The sequence below is a fragment of the Triplophysa rosa genome, linkage group LG12 (genome assembly GCF_024868665.1).
Source record: "Triplophysa rosa linkage group LG12, Trosa_1v2, whole genome shotgun sequence".
NCBI lineage: Eukaryota > Metazoa > Chordata > Actinopteri > Cypriniformes > Nemacheilidae > Triplophysa > Triplophysa rosa.
The window spans coordinates 15,024,200-15,044,737 of NC_079901.1; the positions used below are offsets into that span (position 1 = coordinate 15,024,200).

Below are 20,538 nucleotides of genomic sequence, written 5' to 3' on the forward strand. Positions count from 1 at the left end.
TCTCAGATTTTTATGTGTGTTTTTGGCTAAATGTTAAAAGAAGACGTTTGAATGAAAACTTTAAATATTTTTCAATACTTTTCCGTTGAAGAAGTTTATTAATATAAGTTTACTTTATACTACCACAAAAGGTCCATTGTGTAATTTTTTGGAGGATCTATTGACAGAAATGCAATATAATATACAGTACATAACTATGTCTTTAGAAGTGTATAAAGTTCTTACATAATGATGCGTTAAGTTTTTATTATCTTAGAATGAGCTATTTCTGTCTACATACACAGCGGGTCCCCTTACATGGAATTCACCATGTTGCTTCTACAGTAGCCCTACATGGACAAACTGCTCTACAGAGTGAGTTTCTTAAAGACGTTATCTCCTTCGGCAAAGAAGCGAAAACGTGACACATCTGTGTGTCAGCTACCGTAGTGCTTCGAAGGGGAGGGCTGGAGTGAGCCATTGGTTGCAATTTGCAACCTCAACGCTAGATGCCGCTAAATTTCATACACTGGACCTTTAAATTGAAGCTCTTAGATGGTCTAAAAAAAATTTACACAGGTAGCAAAATCTAATTGGTAAGAGTCTTTAATGTCTCTATGTTTTCTTATATACATTGAATGTGCTAAATTCCATCTGCCATTTACTTATTTTACAATATTAATGTTCCATGGATTTTCTTTCAATAGATCATTTTCCATAAAATTGATTCATATTACAAAATGAATGAGGGCCTGTATTATACGTTTGATGTAAAAGGACTCAACTTGGTTATTTATAAAATCTAGGACAAAATACAGGAGAGAAAATGATATGCCATTGACTTGGTTTGTACGCTATGGGGATGAGAGGTTTGATTCAGCATGTCCGTATTGTTTTTGTGTGTTTGTTTCCACCATTATGGTAATTGTTTTATCCTCTCCCTCAGAGCTGCACCAAGCCGTTCAACCACACAATTATTAAAAAGATATGAAAGAAGACACGTAGTGCCTTATTTCAAATAACCGTCTTCTTTCATATCACCTTGGGCTGTCCCCTAAATAAAGAAGCTGCCTGTTTTTAAAGGTGAAATGCACAATACTTCACCGTGGTACTTTTGAATTAAACTCTGGACCATCCCCAACTTCAGAAGCCATCTAATCTTTCTGATTTATATTCTTGTAAATTATAGACATGTAAGGTCTTATACAAATACAACAACCTTGAAGTTATTTATATAACCAGACGACTGCCAAATGTCATGATTTTTGGAACCAGAGTTGAGTAAAGATTTCGGGGGGTATTTAAACTGAACTCCTGCCTCTTTGATTTATTTGAGTATTTATCCTTTATCAATTTTAAACGGTGTCTCTTTAACAGAGGTGACACATCTACTGCGTGTTAATCTGCTCTGGTGTGTAAGAAGATTAAAGTCTTTATTGACGTGGTTTAGATCTCCTTGTGTAGCCTTTACAGATAAGAACTGAAGGAAGGAGAGCATACCCATTAACTCTGAAGAAGAGTCTATGTTTTCACCATCTCAGAAAGTGATGTTTCTATGATGTCATAGTCGACACATCCATTATAACATATAACAATGACTGTTACTCATTTCCAAAATTAATGTGATACATTTCTGGAACAACAACAATGCAACATTCACTGAATATTGTACTCAATGCGACTGAAAGATTCAAGAGTTTATTTATAGCACATAATGTCCCGCTCATCAACACCTGCAAGAAGACGAAACATCTGCCAAGACTACAAAAGGTTTATTCTAGTTACAAATATGCATCATTGAACACGCTGTCAACATAAGCATCAGGTCTTCATGTTAGATATTGCTCGGTTCCAAATCATACATCTTTCAAAACTCCAAGGACTCAAACTCAGGAGCAATGAGGCTTTACAACTTCAATGCAGTGTATTTATGTATACACTGCAGTGCATTGTTGTTTGGGTAAATATTGTCAGCAAATAGAGAGCTATTTAAACCGATGTGTACCGATAACAGAGTCGAGAGGGCTAATTAAATTACCCCCCTTTTGCCCTTAATTTCTTATGCAGCCCTCCTTAAAGAAACCGTAATAGCTTCCAGAAATTGAATCACGTTTCTTCTAGACTACGAATGTTTTGCATGCACTTGAAAGTCTTATTCAGTGTTTTGCAAGCTGAACTGTCTTTCTCTTTCAGAGGTACGTTGGGAATTCAAATCAAGCTTGTACTGGAAGATAAGAGATTATCAGCAGTGTTTCCCTATGGAAATGCACCCTAAGCATAAAGTGGAATAAGGTTTGGTTTGGCATGCTTTGTGTATGTTTTGATGTGCACAATGCATCTGTTTTGCTTTGTTTCACATAATAATCCATCACAGCTATGGCTGTCGCATCAAACTGCGCATAATTAATTTGGGGATTCATTACCGAGTCTGATTTCTCAGGAGATCGATGTGATTGGTATGTTAGAATGCACACAATATTTTTATGTAAATATCTCATTTAAGAGAAGTCGATATTCTGCAGCGGTGATTTAGCATTAAACTAAAGCCATGAAGACCAGATGCTGAGTTTATGTGGAAATGATTCCTACCATCCAGCGCCCAATGACAATTGCCCGTAATAATCGAATAACTTGTCATCTTAAGTAGAAAAACTACAAGCTGTTTTGGCTGCTGTTTTGTAACACAATAGAAAAGAACGACCCTGAAGCTGAGCTGATGCTCGGCACTCATTAGAATATTTGAGAGAGGAGAGGATAGCTGGGATTGACACTAGGCTCTTTATGTTTTACATTTTTGATGTTCGGTTCAAAGCAGAGGTTGAGAGGAGAATTAAAGCCCTGCTTAAATATAGATCGGCTGAGTTTAGGAACAAAAAGGAGCTTGATGCTTTATGGTTATTAATAAAAATGTATGCATTGTTACAAAATAAGATGTGAGAGAAACTCAAATCGAGATTACCTCAAGTCATTTTATAATATCCTCTCTCTTTTTTTCCCTTTATTTTGACTATAATAGTATTATATAGTTTTATATTTTCTATATTAAGGCTCAAAGCAATTTTTTTCTGTTATTCTTTGGATATTGTTGTACATTAAAATTTAATTACAAAATATACCTTCTGGTTAAAAGACTGTTGGTGTGTGAAAGCAAGAGGAGATTATTTAAATGCACTACAAAAAAGCATTGCTTGCCATTATGAAATCCTATTGGATATGGAGCGTGCTATAATTTTCCACTAGATAACTTCTTATACACATTCAGAGCTAAACTTAGTCCACAGCAATGGCACACAGAGCCAGAGGACACATGGGCACATTTTTCTGCCCTAATGTTTCACCAGATGAATTGTATTGGCTCAAGGCATTCGGCAACTGCTGTGACTCACTGACATGAAATGTTGCTTGTTTATTTGTAGTCAGGTGGTTTACTGACTATTCGCAGCCAAGCTTCAGTAGCCTGGTCCAATTTGGTGAAATGAAAGCAGACCTACGAAACAAATTAAAAGTTACCTTTCAAGAACTTTATCATGTGTTTGACTTATAACCTGTTCTGGCAAATAAATAATCCTCTTTGAGGAAAACCAAGGGAACTCTGGCATTTTCACTGACAGATAGTAGATATTAAACACACACACGTGCACACAATAAACAATATTAATTGACAGCAGGTTTTTGCTCTGAGAGGCTCTAGAACCATCATTTATACCGACTCTGTGAAGCAATTGTGAGGACAAATTAAAAATATGGAAAAAAGATGACCCCCTTTTTCCTCTCCTTATTCCGTTCTCCACGGACGACACAATTTCTAGGCCATTTCTGGCAGCACACTGCACACTGATGATCCCGATAATCCCATCAAGATTCCTTTTGCTTCTTGCAAAAATTCATGCACGTCTTTATAACCACCTTTGATCGGCATCTACAAACACTGTTTTGTGGATTCATTTGCATGTGTCTTCAAAACTACAACAATGAGACGGATTTAAAAAATGTTATTTAATAGCAAGAAAAATGACAGAAGATAACTTGAAGTATTTGAAAATGATCATGAAGATTAGCTCATGAACTAGATTTCTTTTTTGATTTTGCGCTTTTTGACTAATGAGTTTTTCTTATAAAGTATTCTCATTAGTGCTTTGGTTAAGTAGCTAATGATGCTTGTGGCCCATCATTCATGACCCTAAATGCCTCTGTCTTGAACTAAATCCGTATGTCCTAACACAAACTTGCAGTCGTATATTTTTGTAAGCTGCGAAAGTGCTAGAACTGTCAGAAAACTGATATAAACAGTACTCCTTTCACAGCCGGAGAGAAGCTTCTTCATCTGTATGTTTAGAAATGGCGTGTGAGCATTATTCCTAGTGTATTCCTTAACCTGGAGTCAGTGAAAACTGTCAGCCACATTCTATCGCTGAGTAAGATTGTGTCAGCTCTTTTCTCCACATGTCTGCTGGCAGCACTCAATTCAAAGCTCTTTTAAAAGCTTTTTTAATACCTCTCATAACATCTGGTGTTCAAACACTTTATGAGTGATAGCCTAACCAGTCTATCTTACCTATAAAAGAATTAGACTGCCCTGCTGTTTGTGTTGGGCTTGTAGATCACTGAATTACCACTGATTACAAATAGCCCGCCTTGTTGGCAGAGACTATAGACCCCTTTTGCACCGACGTCACGCTTACGTCACGGCATTAGCTGGAGGCAAAACTGGGAAAACTGGAGACGGCCAATACAAACCAGCACAGATTCGGCTACACAAGGAGTTTAAAATATCATCTTGTTGTGTTGTTTAGTGCCACAATCTACAGAATACAGTCTCCAATTTGATATTTTAACAAATTCCCCTGCCATTGTCAAACAAAAACACTGACGACAGCTGTAGTTAAACACAATGAAACGAGCAGACTGAACAGACTCGATCATCAAAAATGCTCGCGTTTCACTTCATAACACTTAAAGGTCTAGAGTGGGATTTATAGCGGCCAATAGCGGTGAGTTTGAGAATTGGAACCAATTAATATCTCAATAAGTTGCCATCATTTTAATATGTTTTATAAATATAATGATTTACACTGATGCACAACAATGCTGAGGTGCAAATTATATCAATAGCAACTAACTACTATTTCTACTTAATCCAAAGAAAATACAGCTATTTTCGGTTTGTGTAAATAGCATATCGCTAAGAAATGCTGCTATTTTCACTTAGTGTAAAAAGAACCTACTGCTATCGAAACTTAGTGTAAATAGCATATGTCGCTATTTTCAATTAGTGTAAATAGCATCGCCGTTTACACTAAGTGCAAATAGCCGCTTAATTAAATCCAGAGATGACAGTTGTGTATGTTCAGGTATAGCTAAACAAATTATGAAACATAAATTTAAAAAGGGCACTAATAAAAATTGATTAGTTTATAGTTTTAAGTAGTTAAAACTATCCTGATGTGAAAACAGCGGAAGTATTTGAAATGTCCTTATATGGAAAACATATATTTGTGTGTGGTGTCTCCTATAACCGTATTTTGGGGACAAATTTGCACAAATTAAAAAATACAATAAAGATTTTTATTAGGGTTGGGTGAGGGTTGTATATAGTCTGTACAGTATCAAAGTTATTATGTGTATAAAGTCCCCACAATGGGCTATATAAAAACAACCGCTTGCGTGCACGTAGGCTACTTATATTTTGTGGACTAATTTGTTCCAAAAAGTGAAAAAAAAATTAAAAGTAAAAATACAACGTTATATTAATTGTAAAAATGCAGGTTTTCTGTTGGGTTATGGCATTTATAACTAGTTAAAAAAATAGAAGTCTGTGAAATATCTCAGTTTAGATAACTAAGTAAACACGTGCCTGCGTACTGTATTCATATTAAGAATATGTTGGTATTTTATATTCATATTCATATTCTGCCAGTTCCAGTGGTGAACAGCGTCTATGTGAGTTGATGCTGGTGAAAGTTTCAAGGGAACGGCAAGCCTCCACCTCTCATAGTGTCAGCTGAAGTAGAGAAGCAGAGAGGGCGCCCGTGTTTGCATGATCTCAATGCCACTTTCAGAAGGTGGATGAAACAATCTGATGGACGGGAAATGTAATATACTGTCGGTTATCCTGCATAGGCAGTGAGAATGGTCGAGCGATAAAAGAGGAGAACCCGCGTGTGCTGCCCTGTGTAAGAAAACACGATATTGCGCTTTATAGTTTAACCTGAAGACGTTTTCATCGGTCAAGTCATGTCTATTGAACTGAGGATATTGATGTTTGGGATCGGGACTGCCTTGGTTTTATTTGTCATTATAGCCGACATATCGGAAGTGGAAGAAGAAATCGCGTAAGTAAATTCGGGAATAACCTGCAATAAACCATCCGGATTTACAGCCGTGTTACATTTTCCCCTCTTTGTTTCAATACGTCTTTGTGTTAACCCTTTTCCTCCGCGCTTTGCTTCTCGCCAGAGAGACTTTGTTGAAGCCTGACCGCTTTACTTCAAACAATGGACACAGTCCATCTAAAACGGCATGCTTGTATGAATGTCGTACAGATGTTTGCCGGAAGATAACAACTATGTGTTTTATTTTGACTGCGCATTTTGTATATTTGGGGCTCGGTATGACATCAAGCATGGATTTGGATGCGTTTTCTAAGTCAGGGAAAGGGAGAGACTTGGGGATGTGGGAGACAATGTGTTTGGGTCCTGAGGAGGACTATTGTTTGCAAAGCAACAGCCTGTGCATGGGCATACTTACATTTGAGGGTACACATAATACAATTGGTTTAGTTCTTATCAGTTTGGTTTAGTTGTTGGTAGTTTTGTAGAATTGTAATTGGAATGGAATGTGTTATCATTAATATTTGATGGTTAATCTCATATCCATTTATTAGCAAGTTTATTAATCAAGTTTCGTGATAGCATATCAGCATCTTCAGACTTTTCTAGGTAAAATATCCTGAATGAGAATCATTAGACAAATGTAGCTGACCCTGGTGATCTAAAGGCTGGATGTAATGTTAGGTAGGTCTGTTGGAGTTGTTCTGCAATTGACCGTGTTCTGTTTGCTCTCCCTTCTGACAAGTGAAAAGTCGGTCTCATCTGTGGTTTGTGGCATCTACAGGATTACAGTTTGATTTAAAGATACAGCTCGGAGACAAACAATGAACAGTTTGCCTTTCTTCAGCTATAATTAAACCCTGTGGCTGAAATCCTCAGGCTTACATAATTGCAAATCTTACCGCCTTGGGACATACACTTTAATGCTCTCGAGTTAGCAGAATGTTTAGGCATAGATAGATTAATTGTAAGAATAAATGCATGAGGAAAAACAACACTCTCTTACAGGTTCAAATAAGATGTGCATGGTGTGGCTAATTTATCAAATGATTCATGCTTTGATTTAACACATTTTACATTTTCTGCAAAGTATAGGCTTGCTTGCTCTTTAAAGTAGTGTTTTTATTTCATTTTTCTGCCACACTGAATAATGTTTATCAATTAAGCTTGGGAAGGGAATAATTGCTCCCTCATATTTGCTAACTTACCCCAAATATCCCAGAGACAGAATTTAATTGTAAACTTCCCAGTTGGGGTTTTCACGCCTCATTTGCTAGTTGACAGACACATTAGAGGACACCTCATGTCATTTTTGCTCAGATTATCAGTGAGATTTGTCAAGTGATTATATTCTAAAATTTAATATCAAACAATGTATCTCCAGTGCAAATACAGTCTGAGAGCAGTTTATAAAGCCTTACAGCAAAACAGAAATTGCATTTGAATCTGCTGCCTTGAATTTTGAGAGATTTAGCCGTGACTTTGGTATGAGACGTTATTATGTTGGTAGACAAATTGGACTGATTTGTTCAATGAAACATTAATATTGCTGTTTAACAAGTAAAATATACACATTCATCAGGTTTATCAACTAGACTTTTAGTAGTTGTAAGATAAACACACTGTATAAATCTTCTAAACAAAGCATCTTGCATTCAATAGCTGAAAAAATGCTGTTGTACAATTATTAGATGAAATCAATATTAGTATATATCTTATAAGATATACAATTTTAACCACATTGATTTAATATTTAATGGGTAAATAAGTATAGGTTCTGTCATTTAACAAAACATGCTGATCAATAGTTTCCCATCAATAGTTTTGTATTTTAGAAATGTGTTAGGAAATTTCAAATAGAAAAGTGAAAAGGCCCACATTACAGTCTTAAATATGTATTATTATTGTAAATAATGTTTCTACAATTCTAAGCATAATCGCATCTACACAAATTCAGTTATTATTTACTCACTGATGGGATTTAAAACAAATTATTAATGGTGATATTACTGGTTAATGATGATGAATATGTTATACCCCCTGCTCATAGGATCATTGAGGATTCACAGAAGTTCCGCTTTGTCCTTCAGTCTAACAGGTTTGTAATCTGATGTGTTTTATCTTTTATGATCTTTTCAGAGAAAATGTTATTAGGATACATGCAAATGTGCAAATATTCAACTCCCTGGTTTTTCAGTTGTGGTTTGGCCCTTTAGGCTAAAGTAAGGATTTTGAAATGTAAATTATGCTACGACCTGTTTCTTTAGAAGCATGTTAATTATTGAGATTAAAATGAACCCAGAGTGCTAAAACATTTTTTATATCTGCTAATGTTTAATCAAATGTGAGCTATTTTATGTGGTTACAAGGTCCAGTGTATAAAATTTAGCGGCATGTAGTGGTGAGGTTGCGAATTGCAGCCAACGGCTCACTCCACCGCTCGCACATCCCTTTCAAAGCACTACGGTGGCTGACACAGAACTAAGATGTTGTCACGTTTTCGCTTCTTTGCCGAAGAAGATAATGTATTTATGAAACGCGCTCTGTAGAGCAGTTTGTCCGTTTAGGGCTACTGTAGAAACAACATGGTGTATTCCATGCAAGGGGACCAGCAGTGTATGTAGATAGAAATAGCTCATTCTAAGGTCATAAAAACATTACGCTTCATAATGTAAGGTCTTTATACACCTCTGAAGATATAGTTATGTACTGTGTATTATATTGCATTTCTGTCAATAGATACCAAAAAATTACACATTGGACCTTTAGGTTTTGAGAATTAGTTGTATTATTTTTTAAGATATAGCAGCCATTTTTTTAAGACATTGTTTTTGTAGCCTTGTCGAAGTTGCACACACACATTACTTTTTATGTCTTTCTTTCCTGCAGAACTTCAGTTCTGAATGCTGACCCTACTTCACTAGTCAGCTACAGAAGAGGCACGGCCTCTTCTTCTCCACTTTCACTCTCACACATACAAAGCAAAACAGGCAACTTGTCCTCACCTGAATGGACTTTCAACAGAACCTTGTCCAACCTCATTAGGTATAACATGTGCACAATGGCAACTTTGAAGAATACAGAATGTGTTAAAACTGACTTTGATTAATGAGTTATGCTGTGATTCCTTATCCAGGAAAAACATCTTGAGGTTTCTGGATGCTGAGAGGGACATCTCAATTCTTAAGAGCACCTTTAAGCCTGGAGATGTCATTCATTATATTTTTGACCGCCAGAGCACAACAAACATAACTGAGAACCTGTATCACCTCTTGCCGACAGCATCCCCCATGAAGAACCAGCATCACAAGCGATGTGCAATCATAGGGAATTCTGGGATATTACTGAATAGCAGCTGTGGTCAAGAGATTGATTCACACGACTTTGTCATTAGGTAAACATTTCTTTATCAAAGAGACAATGTGCTGTTTTGTCATATTGAGATAAACCAAATTTAAACAATACTCATAAAACGGTGTCATAAAACAACTTTTCATGAAATATTAGAGAATAAATAACTAAACTTCCTTTTCCTCCCCCCCAAAAAAACATTGCATATGATTGTCTAATTGATCGCTGTAATACCCTTCTCAGGCCAACTTTATTTTTGTGGTCTCTTATAGTATTTGTGCTCTTAGGTCACCCTAGAAAATAAATATCTGTCATAAATAATTTATCCTCATGTCATTTAAAACCTGTATGTGACTCTTTCTTCTGTGGACCACAAAAGATATTTTGAGAAATGTCTCAGTGGTTTTGTGTCCATACGATGGAAGTCAATGGGGTCCAGTGTTGTTAGGTTGCCAGATTCCTACAACAGAAATATGTTCTGTTCTGCAGAAGAAAGAAAGCCATACAAAATGACATGAAGGTGAATAAATGATGAAATCATTTTCATCTTTGGGTGATCTATCCCTTTAATACTGGATGTGGTTAGCAGCCCCAGTCTCCTCATAACTGTAATATAAATATTACACTGATGTTTCATCATCAGTAATAGTGTTAGTGCTTTCAAACGGTATCTTTGACAGTCCAGCCTTAATTTATTAATATTACCATGGAACCACATAACAATTTCTTTATTACATTATTATTCCGTTTTTAATGTAACATTAATCTAACATAACACGTGTATTATTACAGCTGGTTATGCACCAAATTCATGTTTGAACTGCAATGCAGTTGGATTTTAAAGCTCAAATCTCATCTGGACACGACACAATGCTCTTTTGGTATAGCTGTCAGTCCTGTTCTTTGGCATAACTTGCAATCGCTGATTGCCCGCAGGCTTTCAGAATCACAGGGTGAAATGTACTGCAATTAGGTGCCATCTGAGTAAATTTGACATTTGTATAAGTCATATTAAGTCATAGCTCTGGAAACGTAATTAGACTGTCTCCTGAAAGTAACAAAGGTTCATTTGTCTTCTGAATGTGTTTCCTGCAGACTACAATGGTTTCTTGGCTGGCTGCTTAGAGTTTCCTGTTTACAGAAATGTGCTTTGTGCAATAATTAGTGTAGTGTTTGATGATTTGGATGGTGTAAGTGTTGGATGGAGAACGTGAATTTGGTAGGTAGTATAATTCATTTTTATTTTCATTGAATCATTTATATTTAAATTAATTGAATTATTGTTTATGTATATAAGACATAGGAAATGCCCTGAAACTAATATTATTATTGGTTAAATACAAACACAAACTTCCCTGTTACCACAGAAAAAGGTGTTGTTGTTGCTCTTTGCTCTTCAAGAGCCCAGTCCAGACGTGACTTTGAGGGCTTTAATGTCATTCAGTCCTGGTCCAGGAAAACACAGAGCCTCTCAGATTAGGTAATGGAGGAACTTAAACCCCTCCTGTGTGGTTGGCATGGCTGTTCATTACGGCAAGGACGAGGCTGTGTGGATGTGTGAGAGTGATAGGTGAGCCTCAGCAGCCGGCATGGTGCCAGCGTTGAGTGGAAAGGTTTTTCCAGGTATTGTGGTAAGATGATAATGTCAGTAACCCTGTTCTCAGTCAGTAGCGTAATGTGTCCTTTGTCTTGTTTTATGGATTCTGAAGTGAAATGATGGATGAGATCTGAAAGATACTTGCCTAGAGTATTCAGTAATTGTCTTCTGTATGGACATAATCTGTTAGACGATTAAAGATAATGCAGACTCTGTGTTGGATACTTTGATAAATTGAAGGTATGTTGGGAAATAAACTCGTTTTGTTGTTTGCAGTCTCTCAATGGGAATAGGGCAATAGTGTCTCAAAGTGCAACCAACGGATCACTTCACCCCTCCCTTTCGAACCACTACGGTGGCTGACACAGGACTAAGATGTCGTCACATATTTGCGCTTCTTTGCAGAAGGAGATAACGTATTTACGAAACTCACTCTGTAGAGCAGTTTGTCCGTTTAGGGCTACTGTAGAAACAACATGGTGATTTCCATGCAAGGGGACCAGCGGTGTATGTAGATAGAAAGAGCTCATTCTAAGATAATAAAAACATAACGCTTAAACATAACCTCTGAAGACAGTTACAGTATGTACTGTATATTATATTGCATTTCTGTCATTAGAGCCTCCAAGAAATTACACATTGGACCTTTAATCATCCAAAAAATAGCATTTGTACAGGTATACATACTAGGCACTATTAAAGGGCTCATCAACGTTTTGGATCTGTATTGTGATGTGTAATGTGATCAGTTTAACCTGAAATAACTGTTAACTTAATTGTGTATGTTTGGCAGGTGTAACCTGGCTCCAGTGGAGGAGTATGCAGCAGACGTGGGACTGCGGACCAGTTTGGTGACCATGAATCCTTCCGTGGTGCAACGTGCCTTCCAGGATCTGAACAGCGAGGAGTGGGTACAGCGTTTCGTCCGCAGGCTTCAGAGCCTCAGCGGAAGCGTGCTGTGGATCCCCGCCTTCATGGCCAAAGGAGGAGAGGAAAGAGTGGAGTGGGCTATCCGTCTCATTCTTCTACACACTGTAAATGTCCGCACCGCATTTCCTTCCCTGCGCCTGCTGCATGCGGTCCGAGGGTATGTGTCTGTGTATTTATCATCAGGTGTATGAAACCTCTTGCTATTTATAGTTTAGTATCGATACAGTTCAAATCCGCCACCTCACAGCAAGCGGCCGTTCCTATGAATCGATTGAGCTTTGCTCTAGTGCGCACCAACATCTATATATCTGTATTCTTACAGAAAGTCTTTGTAAATTTGCTCAGTGAATTCCATCTCCTCTGGGCTCAATTGTAGTTGGCCCGCTGTGAGGTTCTCTTTAAATAACACAACCTTTGCCTCTTCCATTGACCCCTGCATATTTCAAGAGGGCTATTCAAGCTTCCCTCAGAGCAGAGTGCCTGGAATCTACTATTCTCACAATACACCTAGCAGGAAGGTTTTTCCTTAGATCTGTATAATGTGGGTGGCCAGGATGAGATTAAAGGTCAAGCAAGAGACATCTGTCCGCTGTATGCTCTATTGAGAGCAAACCACCATTACAATATGTGGTAGCTATTTAAATGCTAAAAAGTGGGTTCTTTTACAAGTGTGTTTTTTATGAACAAATAACCTCATTAAAGGGGAATAAATAACGACATAGTTTTCATTTATGGCTAAACTATATAAATGTACTGTTTAAGTTATAATATGAACTGCTTTGAAACACTGTGAAGCATCATTGAGCAATCTCAACAAATCTGCCATTCTCCCAGAATGTAGGGTCCTATGAAAACACGGACAAATTGTGAAATCCAGCTGTTAAAACAGAATTTGCTGTATAACGCAGAATGGCACGGAATTTGGCAAATTTTTAATTAACCAGAACGTAGCATAAACTTAATCTACAGAACAGCTCTGAGAGAGTTTATGTACACACTGAAATCAAATTAAGTCCTGTTAACTTAACACATTATAACACACCTAAAAACTGTAGTATAAACTTTATCATTTCCTTAGATAACAGTAATTTCATAGTAAATAGTCTAATTTACTAGTAAATAAAAGTAAATGTGCTATTAAAAAATACAAGCTAAATTTTTGTAGACTTAAAAAAAGAAAAGAAAAAAATGAGAATGGACTGGGAAGATACTGATATAAATGAACATGGTTGTACATTATGCCTTCTTTTATGGATTTCTCCCCATAAAGTTTAAAAACACTGTAGTAGGTTTTTTACTATAGTTTATGAGTAAATACTACAGTATACTGTGTGTTACTTTTAGCTATTTTTCATGTGGGTAAATATATTACTATTGTATAGGCCTAGTAAAAACACTAGAAAGATTCAAACGAAATTTGAGAAAAAAGGGCCCTAAGAATGTACAACTGAAGTGAATGAAAAGTCCAGATGTCGCTTTGAGATACCAGATCCGAGACCCCCTGTTATCTCCAGCTCTTTTCTCCCAGCCCCCCTTTTTTGGTCTCAGCAGTTCTGAATGAATGTCACCTCACGTATACACAGAGAGAGCCCCATTGTGAAGGTTATTCAGGGGTGAGTGGATTGCTTAGACTGGAGAGGGCTCAGTGCATCTTAATGCACATTGTTCAGTTGTCTGATCTTCTCTATTTAAATGCAGAAGGGCTGTGCAGCCATCAGGTTTGTGTAAAGGGGAGTGTTGCACGAGCATATTTTGAAAAAAGGATTCAGCCTATATTCAGCAGCTGAAGTTCCATCTTCAGTTACATTAGCTCTCGGTTTATTTACTTCCTGGTTGCATTTTCAGTGTTATTATGGATTTTGCTCATGGATTTGAAACAGTTAAGCATGCCACTGTGCAAGGTGTCTTCTTCCTCCTTTACTAGGTTTACAAAAGCAAATAATGGATTTGATTCTACAAAATGGATAATAATACTAATATTAGTATTATATAATATAAGTACGCACTGATTAGAGCAGGATTTCTTAAAGATTTTTGGACTGAGAACCCATTTTGACCCCAACTGTTTGAGACCCACCAATCAGAGCAGGTGATGTTACCATAGAAACAAGATTTGCCAGTCCCCCTCCATAAAGCAATACAAATGATGCAATCAAACCACCGAATCTCAATCAATGTTGTAGTCCGTCCCAAACTACAAAGAGTTTCTTGTATGTAATTGAATACTTTGCACCAAACTAATATATTAATAATATTTATATCATAATTTATATAATAATATAATAATTATCTAATATTAATATTTAATATTTTTCTATTGTTTCAGCAATGTTCCCCCTTTAGATGGACATATGGGTAGCATTAGAGTGTAACAAATTAAAAAACTTTGATATTCATTGACTTTCTGCAGGTACTGGCTGACCAATCATGTCCAGATAAAGAGGCCTACCACCGGACTCCTGATGTACACCATGGCCACACGCTTTTGTGATGAAATCCACCTGTATGGCTTCTGGCCTTTTACTAATGATCCCGATGGCAAACCAGTTAAATATCACTATTACGACACACTAACTTACCGGTACACATCTAGCGCTGGTCCCCATACAATGCCTCTGGAATTTAGGACTTTAAGTGCTCTTCACAGACAGGGGGCACTGCGACTGCACACTGGGCCATGTAAACATCCAACGTGAGCTTTGCTTTACTACAGCAATTTGGATGGTGCTTTTTTAAGGAGGTTAGCTCTGTGTTGTGGTTAAATGATTGTGCGTCACACACTGGAAGAGAAGGACCTGTGGACTTTTTAGAATGTGACCCACATAGACAAAATGACAGAAACATGCTGTGAAAAAATGTGATTACCTGAATATTTCAGGTGAATATGACCAAATGTGAAAATGCAATATGGGCAGAAAAGGGGGCATTTGTTTTTGTGGAAGTGTTTAACCTTAAAAAGGTGAGCCATTTTTGTCCCTGGGGATGTTTTATTTCTTCATAACCCAGAACAAGTCTTATATTCATTGTGATTCACTGAATGTATTGTATACAGTTTACTTTTTTGTACTGTATGTCTTCAATTTGTCCACAAGATGGAAGCATTTCTGTAAAAGGATAAACTTGCATTATTTAGTATTAAAACAGCATTAGCCTTCTGGGAAAGTTTTTTGTAAACAGTCTATGTTGAGAATGTCATTTTTGTTGCCTTTACAGTCTATGTGTCTGTTAAGCCCATAGACATCATGACTGAATGTATGGCAGTCATGTCAATATTTGTCATTTTTGCACCACTTCTAATTAGGTTTGACATTTAATTCTTTAAACAAGGATTTTTACCACTTTATTTCTTTTCAATGACAATAATGTAGTGCCTCAAGTAGGAAAAGAATGTTATGCTGCATCAATACTCAAATGACACTTGATAAAGTTGCCTTAGAAAGAGGTGTAGTAGTGTTAAGTAGTGACAGTAAGCAGCTGTTAAATGTACTCTGTCTTATTTACCGAAGCTCTGAAATGTGCAGTAATGCTTGTGTTACAAGTGGAACAAGCCTTGGAAAAGCCTCTGAGGGATATAGTGTTTGCATAGTAAGGCAGCTATCACAGTGAATGGAGCCACACACTGAATGTTAACTGGAAAGATAAAATGTAGCCAAATCCAGTACACACCCAGCTGTTCACACACTCGTGTGTACCAAAGGATGGTCATCTGTGAACAGCGTCTAGGGACGTTCACTATGTAAACTTTGGAGTTTGTTAAAGCCACAAAGTATGTTTCTGGACTACTGACGGTATTTCTGTATCTAAGGGTGCTTTTTCTTGGGGGGGAGGCAGGGGGTGACGTGTTTTGGATATCTTTTGTATGTGATACATTACATGTTTAATAAATGTATTTGTGATAACTTATAATAAGAAAATACTGCTGTCTTTCCAGCGTGTTTAAAAACATCCATGACACATTTTTCCAAAAGTATCTGTCATACACATTTATTAAATTTGCTTTCAGGTCTGATAAGTATTTCTTAGAAGTTGGGCATGTTTTCCTCTTGTCTAGAGGGAGAAAAGTATTTCAGTTAATCAAGTATTTTAACTTTTTTTTTCTGCACCCACCAGGCTAGCGAGGATCCACTTATGTGCTTTGAACCATGTGACCCGTCAAGAAAACATGAAGCCTCTTGCGCTACATGTTGGTCTTATTATGTCTCCAGTTAAGTTAAAAATAGATAATTGTCTCACCACAGACGTCAACAGGGCCATCGGCATAATGAATGCATTTATCCGCAAAAGAACCTCTGTGTTTTAAAAAAAAAATAGAAACAGTCTGTAACCAATATGACTCAACTTAATTAGGGTGCAGCCGACTTTGGGTCACAGTTTTAGGACATTCAGAAGCCGTCCACATTCCCTGCTTTAAAGATGTTAATGATTATCAGTGTTTTCTTTTTCGTGGAAAGAGTGGAGATGCTTTTGTCTCTATTTTATGACTGACCTGTGTGTTTGGAGGCCCAATTAACTTAAACCCAAAATAGCTCATACGATGTGCATTTCTTTGGAAATTCTTTGGACTTCTGAGCTTCTTTGTCTCATCTGTATAACAGAACTAAAACAGATTGTGTGAAATTCTTGGCATCCGGGGCATATTTTAGGACATGCAGTGTACATGTTATTCAAAAACCCGAGCTGAAGCAACTTACAGGAAAGTGATATGGCTTAGTGGAAGATTTATGCTATAAAGAAAAAAAGAGCAGGAACTGAGGAGAGGAGAATCTCAACACAGGATGCCGCAGAATGACTCCTGCCCAGGAAAAATAACATGATTTATTATTTCTGAGCCACAGCATTTTTGAAGATATTTGGTGTATTGTCAGGCTAATTTCTGGAAATGTGGTGGGGTTTTAAAGGCTTGTGGGTAACCAACGAGTGAGGAGTAGTCGACCCATAGCATGATTTCAGCTTTATAAGTTTGTTTTTACATAAGAAGATTTAACAGAATAAATAGCCCTTTTAAGTTGGGCAAAAAGGAATGTGCAATATTCTATGTGGTTCTTCACAAGTTATTTCTCATTTATGAAGGAAAACAGGATGCCACACAGGATGGGAGTTTCATTTACCAAAAAAGTTCCACATAAAATGTTTGAATGTGGAACAAAATGTGTCTGCCTTCTGTTAGTATTGAAGTGACATGTACTGTACTTGTCTAATGAAAATAAATATGAAGCCAAACTGTCTGCCAAATAATTTGATGCTACGTTATAATACTAACAAAAAAATTACAGGGTCATAAACCGACTTTTCGCTGGAGAGGTAGAGGAAAAACTGAGTAAATGGGAAAACTAAGGCTAATAGTTTGTTCTTTGCTTAATAGCCATTGCAGGTTACTGGTTAACAGCGGTAGTGCGTATGTATATGTGCCGGCTCTTAGATATACTAACTTATTTTCAAGGTCAACCCAGTTTATGCACAGTTCAACAAATATTGTCAGACAATTCTGATAAATTTGTATTTATTAATTCCTTTATTTTGTGCTAATCATAAATCTTGAAAAAGTACATAACATTTTTTTAAAGATTTAATACACTTACGAAAGGTTTACAATTCAGTTCACACAAAGATACCGTTGTCTTTAGAAAGAAAATTGTCCAGTGTATAGCAAACATGTCAGACACAAAAAGGTTTTAGCAATATAAATTAATTAAAATTTTATATTATTGCAACCGTCAAAGAAATAATTTCTTAAGAGTGCAGCTTTACAGCCACTTCAAAAATCATTAGCCTTTAAACTTGTCATAGGCAAAGCTTATCTTCAATACCTCCTTCAAATTGGAACAGTGTAAAATTACATTGTGTTGTTTTATACTTGCGTAAAATATATTCACCAATCATGTTAAACAAATTAGATTCTTTATCCAGCACATGTTCTAGTCAGTCAAGAACATCTACATAAACAAATTGGAATTCATTAAATATTCTTATTGGCCCTAAGATGTAAGACATCACTCATTTATATAGGAGCATTTTGATAAGATATGGTCATATATATATATATATAAACCTATACATCAATATTACGCTGTAACTTTAAGACATTTTAAAAGTGCTGTTCCAAGCACAATGCAATTCTAAATCTGGTGCATTTCACATGATAACAACATAATACATGTTTAAACCCTTCATGTCATGTGGAGCAGCAGTTTTCCACTGTTAAATAGTTCATCTTAAAAAACAGGGGTGTGTATATCCAACCTCAGAGAGCAGCAATATGTCAACAATAATCTTCCAACCCCACTTCTCTCATACATACATTCAACCCTTACAGTGTTGCACAATTAGTGGTAGTAGATACATATTCTCAAAATATAGAGGTTTGTAATACATTACTCTTATTAAATCAAAATAAGATTTGATTTCTAAAAATAAACAATTTCGGATGAATAATTTGCATACAATACATACACATAACAGAATAAAGACCTTTTTTCAGTATTGGAACAAACATTTAACATCGTCAATAATCAGATCCTATCCATGAGACAAACACCTCTATTACGTATAGGTCCTATGATCTATTCTTTGTAAAACTTTCCAGTTGATTTAAGCACATCTAAAACTTGTCAAATACACATAAAATTAACCTTGAATTTCAGCTTTGATAAAACATATACATAATGGGTATAAGCTGCCTGAAATTTGAATAATCCTTTTTACAGAACACTGGAAATAAAGACTGTAATTTAAGCATTTAGGGAATGGATACTCACAAAGGAACAAGGAAAAAACTCAGATTTCATGTTGACAGGTTTGGGATTTCAGGACAGATGAATACACCAATAAATGTTTGATATAATTTGACAGATGATTCCATTGGAGATTATGCTGTAGGCTACTGGGAAAATATAAAATCAGTGATGCAGGGAACACAATCCTTGTAGCTACTGATGTGCTCATGCAGGGGTATCCAAAAAGGGATCTTCAGCAATGACTCTGAATGCACAATGTAGCCTCACCTACAAGTAAGCAAAGGCAGTAATTTAATAGGATTAACAAAAAAATAAAAACACACATGATCAAGTTTCAGGTATGCAAAAAAAGTCAAAGTAAAACTGCTTTGCCTCACTATCAAACAGTCTCACTGGCAATAAATCGCTGGCAAACAAGAAGCTATGCGAAAGGAAGCAGGTTCTCAGTCAAAGAACAATTGAAAGGACGGAAGGGGAGCAGTCAGCTATCGAGGCTCAGGAACCCCTCCAAATAACGCACCCCTTTCCATTGTGACCTATGAGGTCACTCACATTCACAGGCAACTGATGAACTGATAATGGTCTTCTTATTCAATTACATATTAGAATGTGCCCAGCAGCACAAAATGAGAAATATTAACGATATTAAGTAAAACGAAACTAAATTGATGTTATGTTATTGCAGATTATATCATGTGTCACTCACCTGTATTTGACGTCGAACAGTGTTGAGTCGTCATCATCGTCATTTTCTTCATTTAAAGGTGCCATTTCCACGCGCTCGGCGGGAGTCGTGATTATGTCATACTTCCGAGTTTTTCTGATTTTCTTACCAGATCTGAATAAAACAATGGAGATAAGACAACACATAAGCAAAATGGTTTAATAATTTGTATATTTAATAGAGTTGAGAGTACTTTAGTCAGGCACCTCTGATCCCTTAGAGGATTAAGTCAGGGACGGAATAACAAGTTAACCTCTATGTATAAAGGAAATCCAGATTTGTCTCTATACTGTCCAATGACAGTGTATAAATTGCTAAACGTTTTCAGATGACAAGAATAGATGCAGTTTTTTTAGAAACTACAAACACATTATTTGCACGAACTCAGAAACGAATAAAGCATTAAACCATTGTGTCAAATTCTATAGGTTAGCCTACCTGTATATTTTTATGACGAGGCATGTGATAAGCAAGACTGTTATTACGCAGATGGAAATCGAAATTGCTTTGATGGTAGGAAGATCCCTTAAAATGGTAGAAATGCGAGATCCAACATTTGCGTCTGTAGCATTATGTAATGAATATTCTTCTGGAGGGGATAATGTTGAATTCAGCTGCGTTGCTGAGGATGGACGCGGTTCTCCGCTGACCTGCTGCGCAATAACAATAAGAGCAACTGTAAAACAATACGGCAACATAATGTTTTAAATTCAACACTTTCCCTAATGTCCTGTATAATCAAAAGTCAGTATGGCGAAGGTCTGCGCTCTATAACTCGAAATGTGAATAACAGCTGGAAGACGTATGATGTTGAAAAATCACAGACAGCATTTTCTCAGACACAATTCCAGAAAGCCATCAGAAATCTCCAGTATTTTGCTTGTATTTGGTTCT

General features: G+C 36.6%; 1 protein-coding gene across 1 annotated transcript; it reads left to right on the forward strand.

Moving 5' to 3' along the window:
• The first annotated feature begins 5,994 nt into the window (after positions 1 to 5,994).
• st8sia2 (ST8 alpha-N-acetyl-neuraminide alpha-2,8-sialyltransferase 2) lies at positions 5,995 to 17,396 on the forward strand. Its single transcript, XM_057348728.1, has 6 exons — positions 5,995 to 6,311; positions 8,359 to 8,406; positions 9,198 to 9,353; positions 9,445 to 9,702; positions 12,050 to 12,343; positions 14,597 to 17,396. Exons 1-6 carry the CDS (start codon positions 6,214 to 6,216, stop codon positions 14,880 to 14,882), a joined length of 1,140 nt encoding a protein of 379 aa, XP_057204711.1. The 5' UTR covers positions 5,995 to 6,213; the 3' UTR covers positions 14,883 to 17,396.
• Positions 17,397 to 20,538: the final 3,142 nt, after the last annotated feature.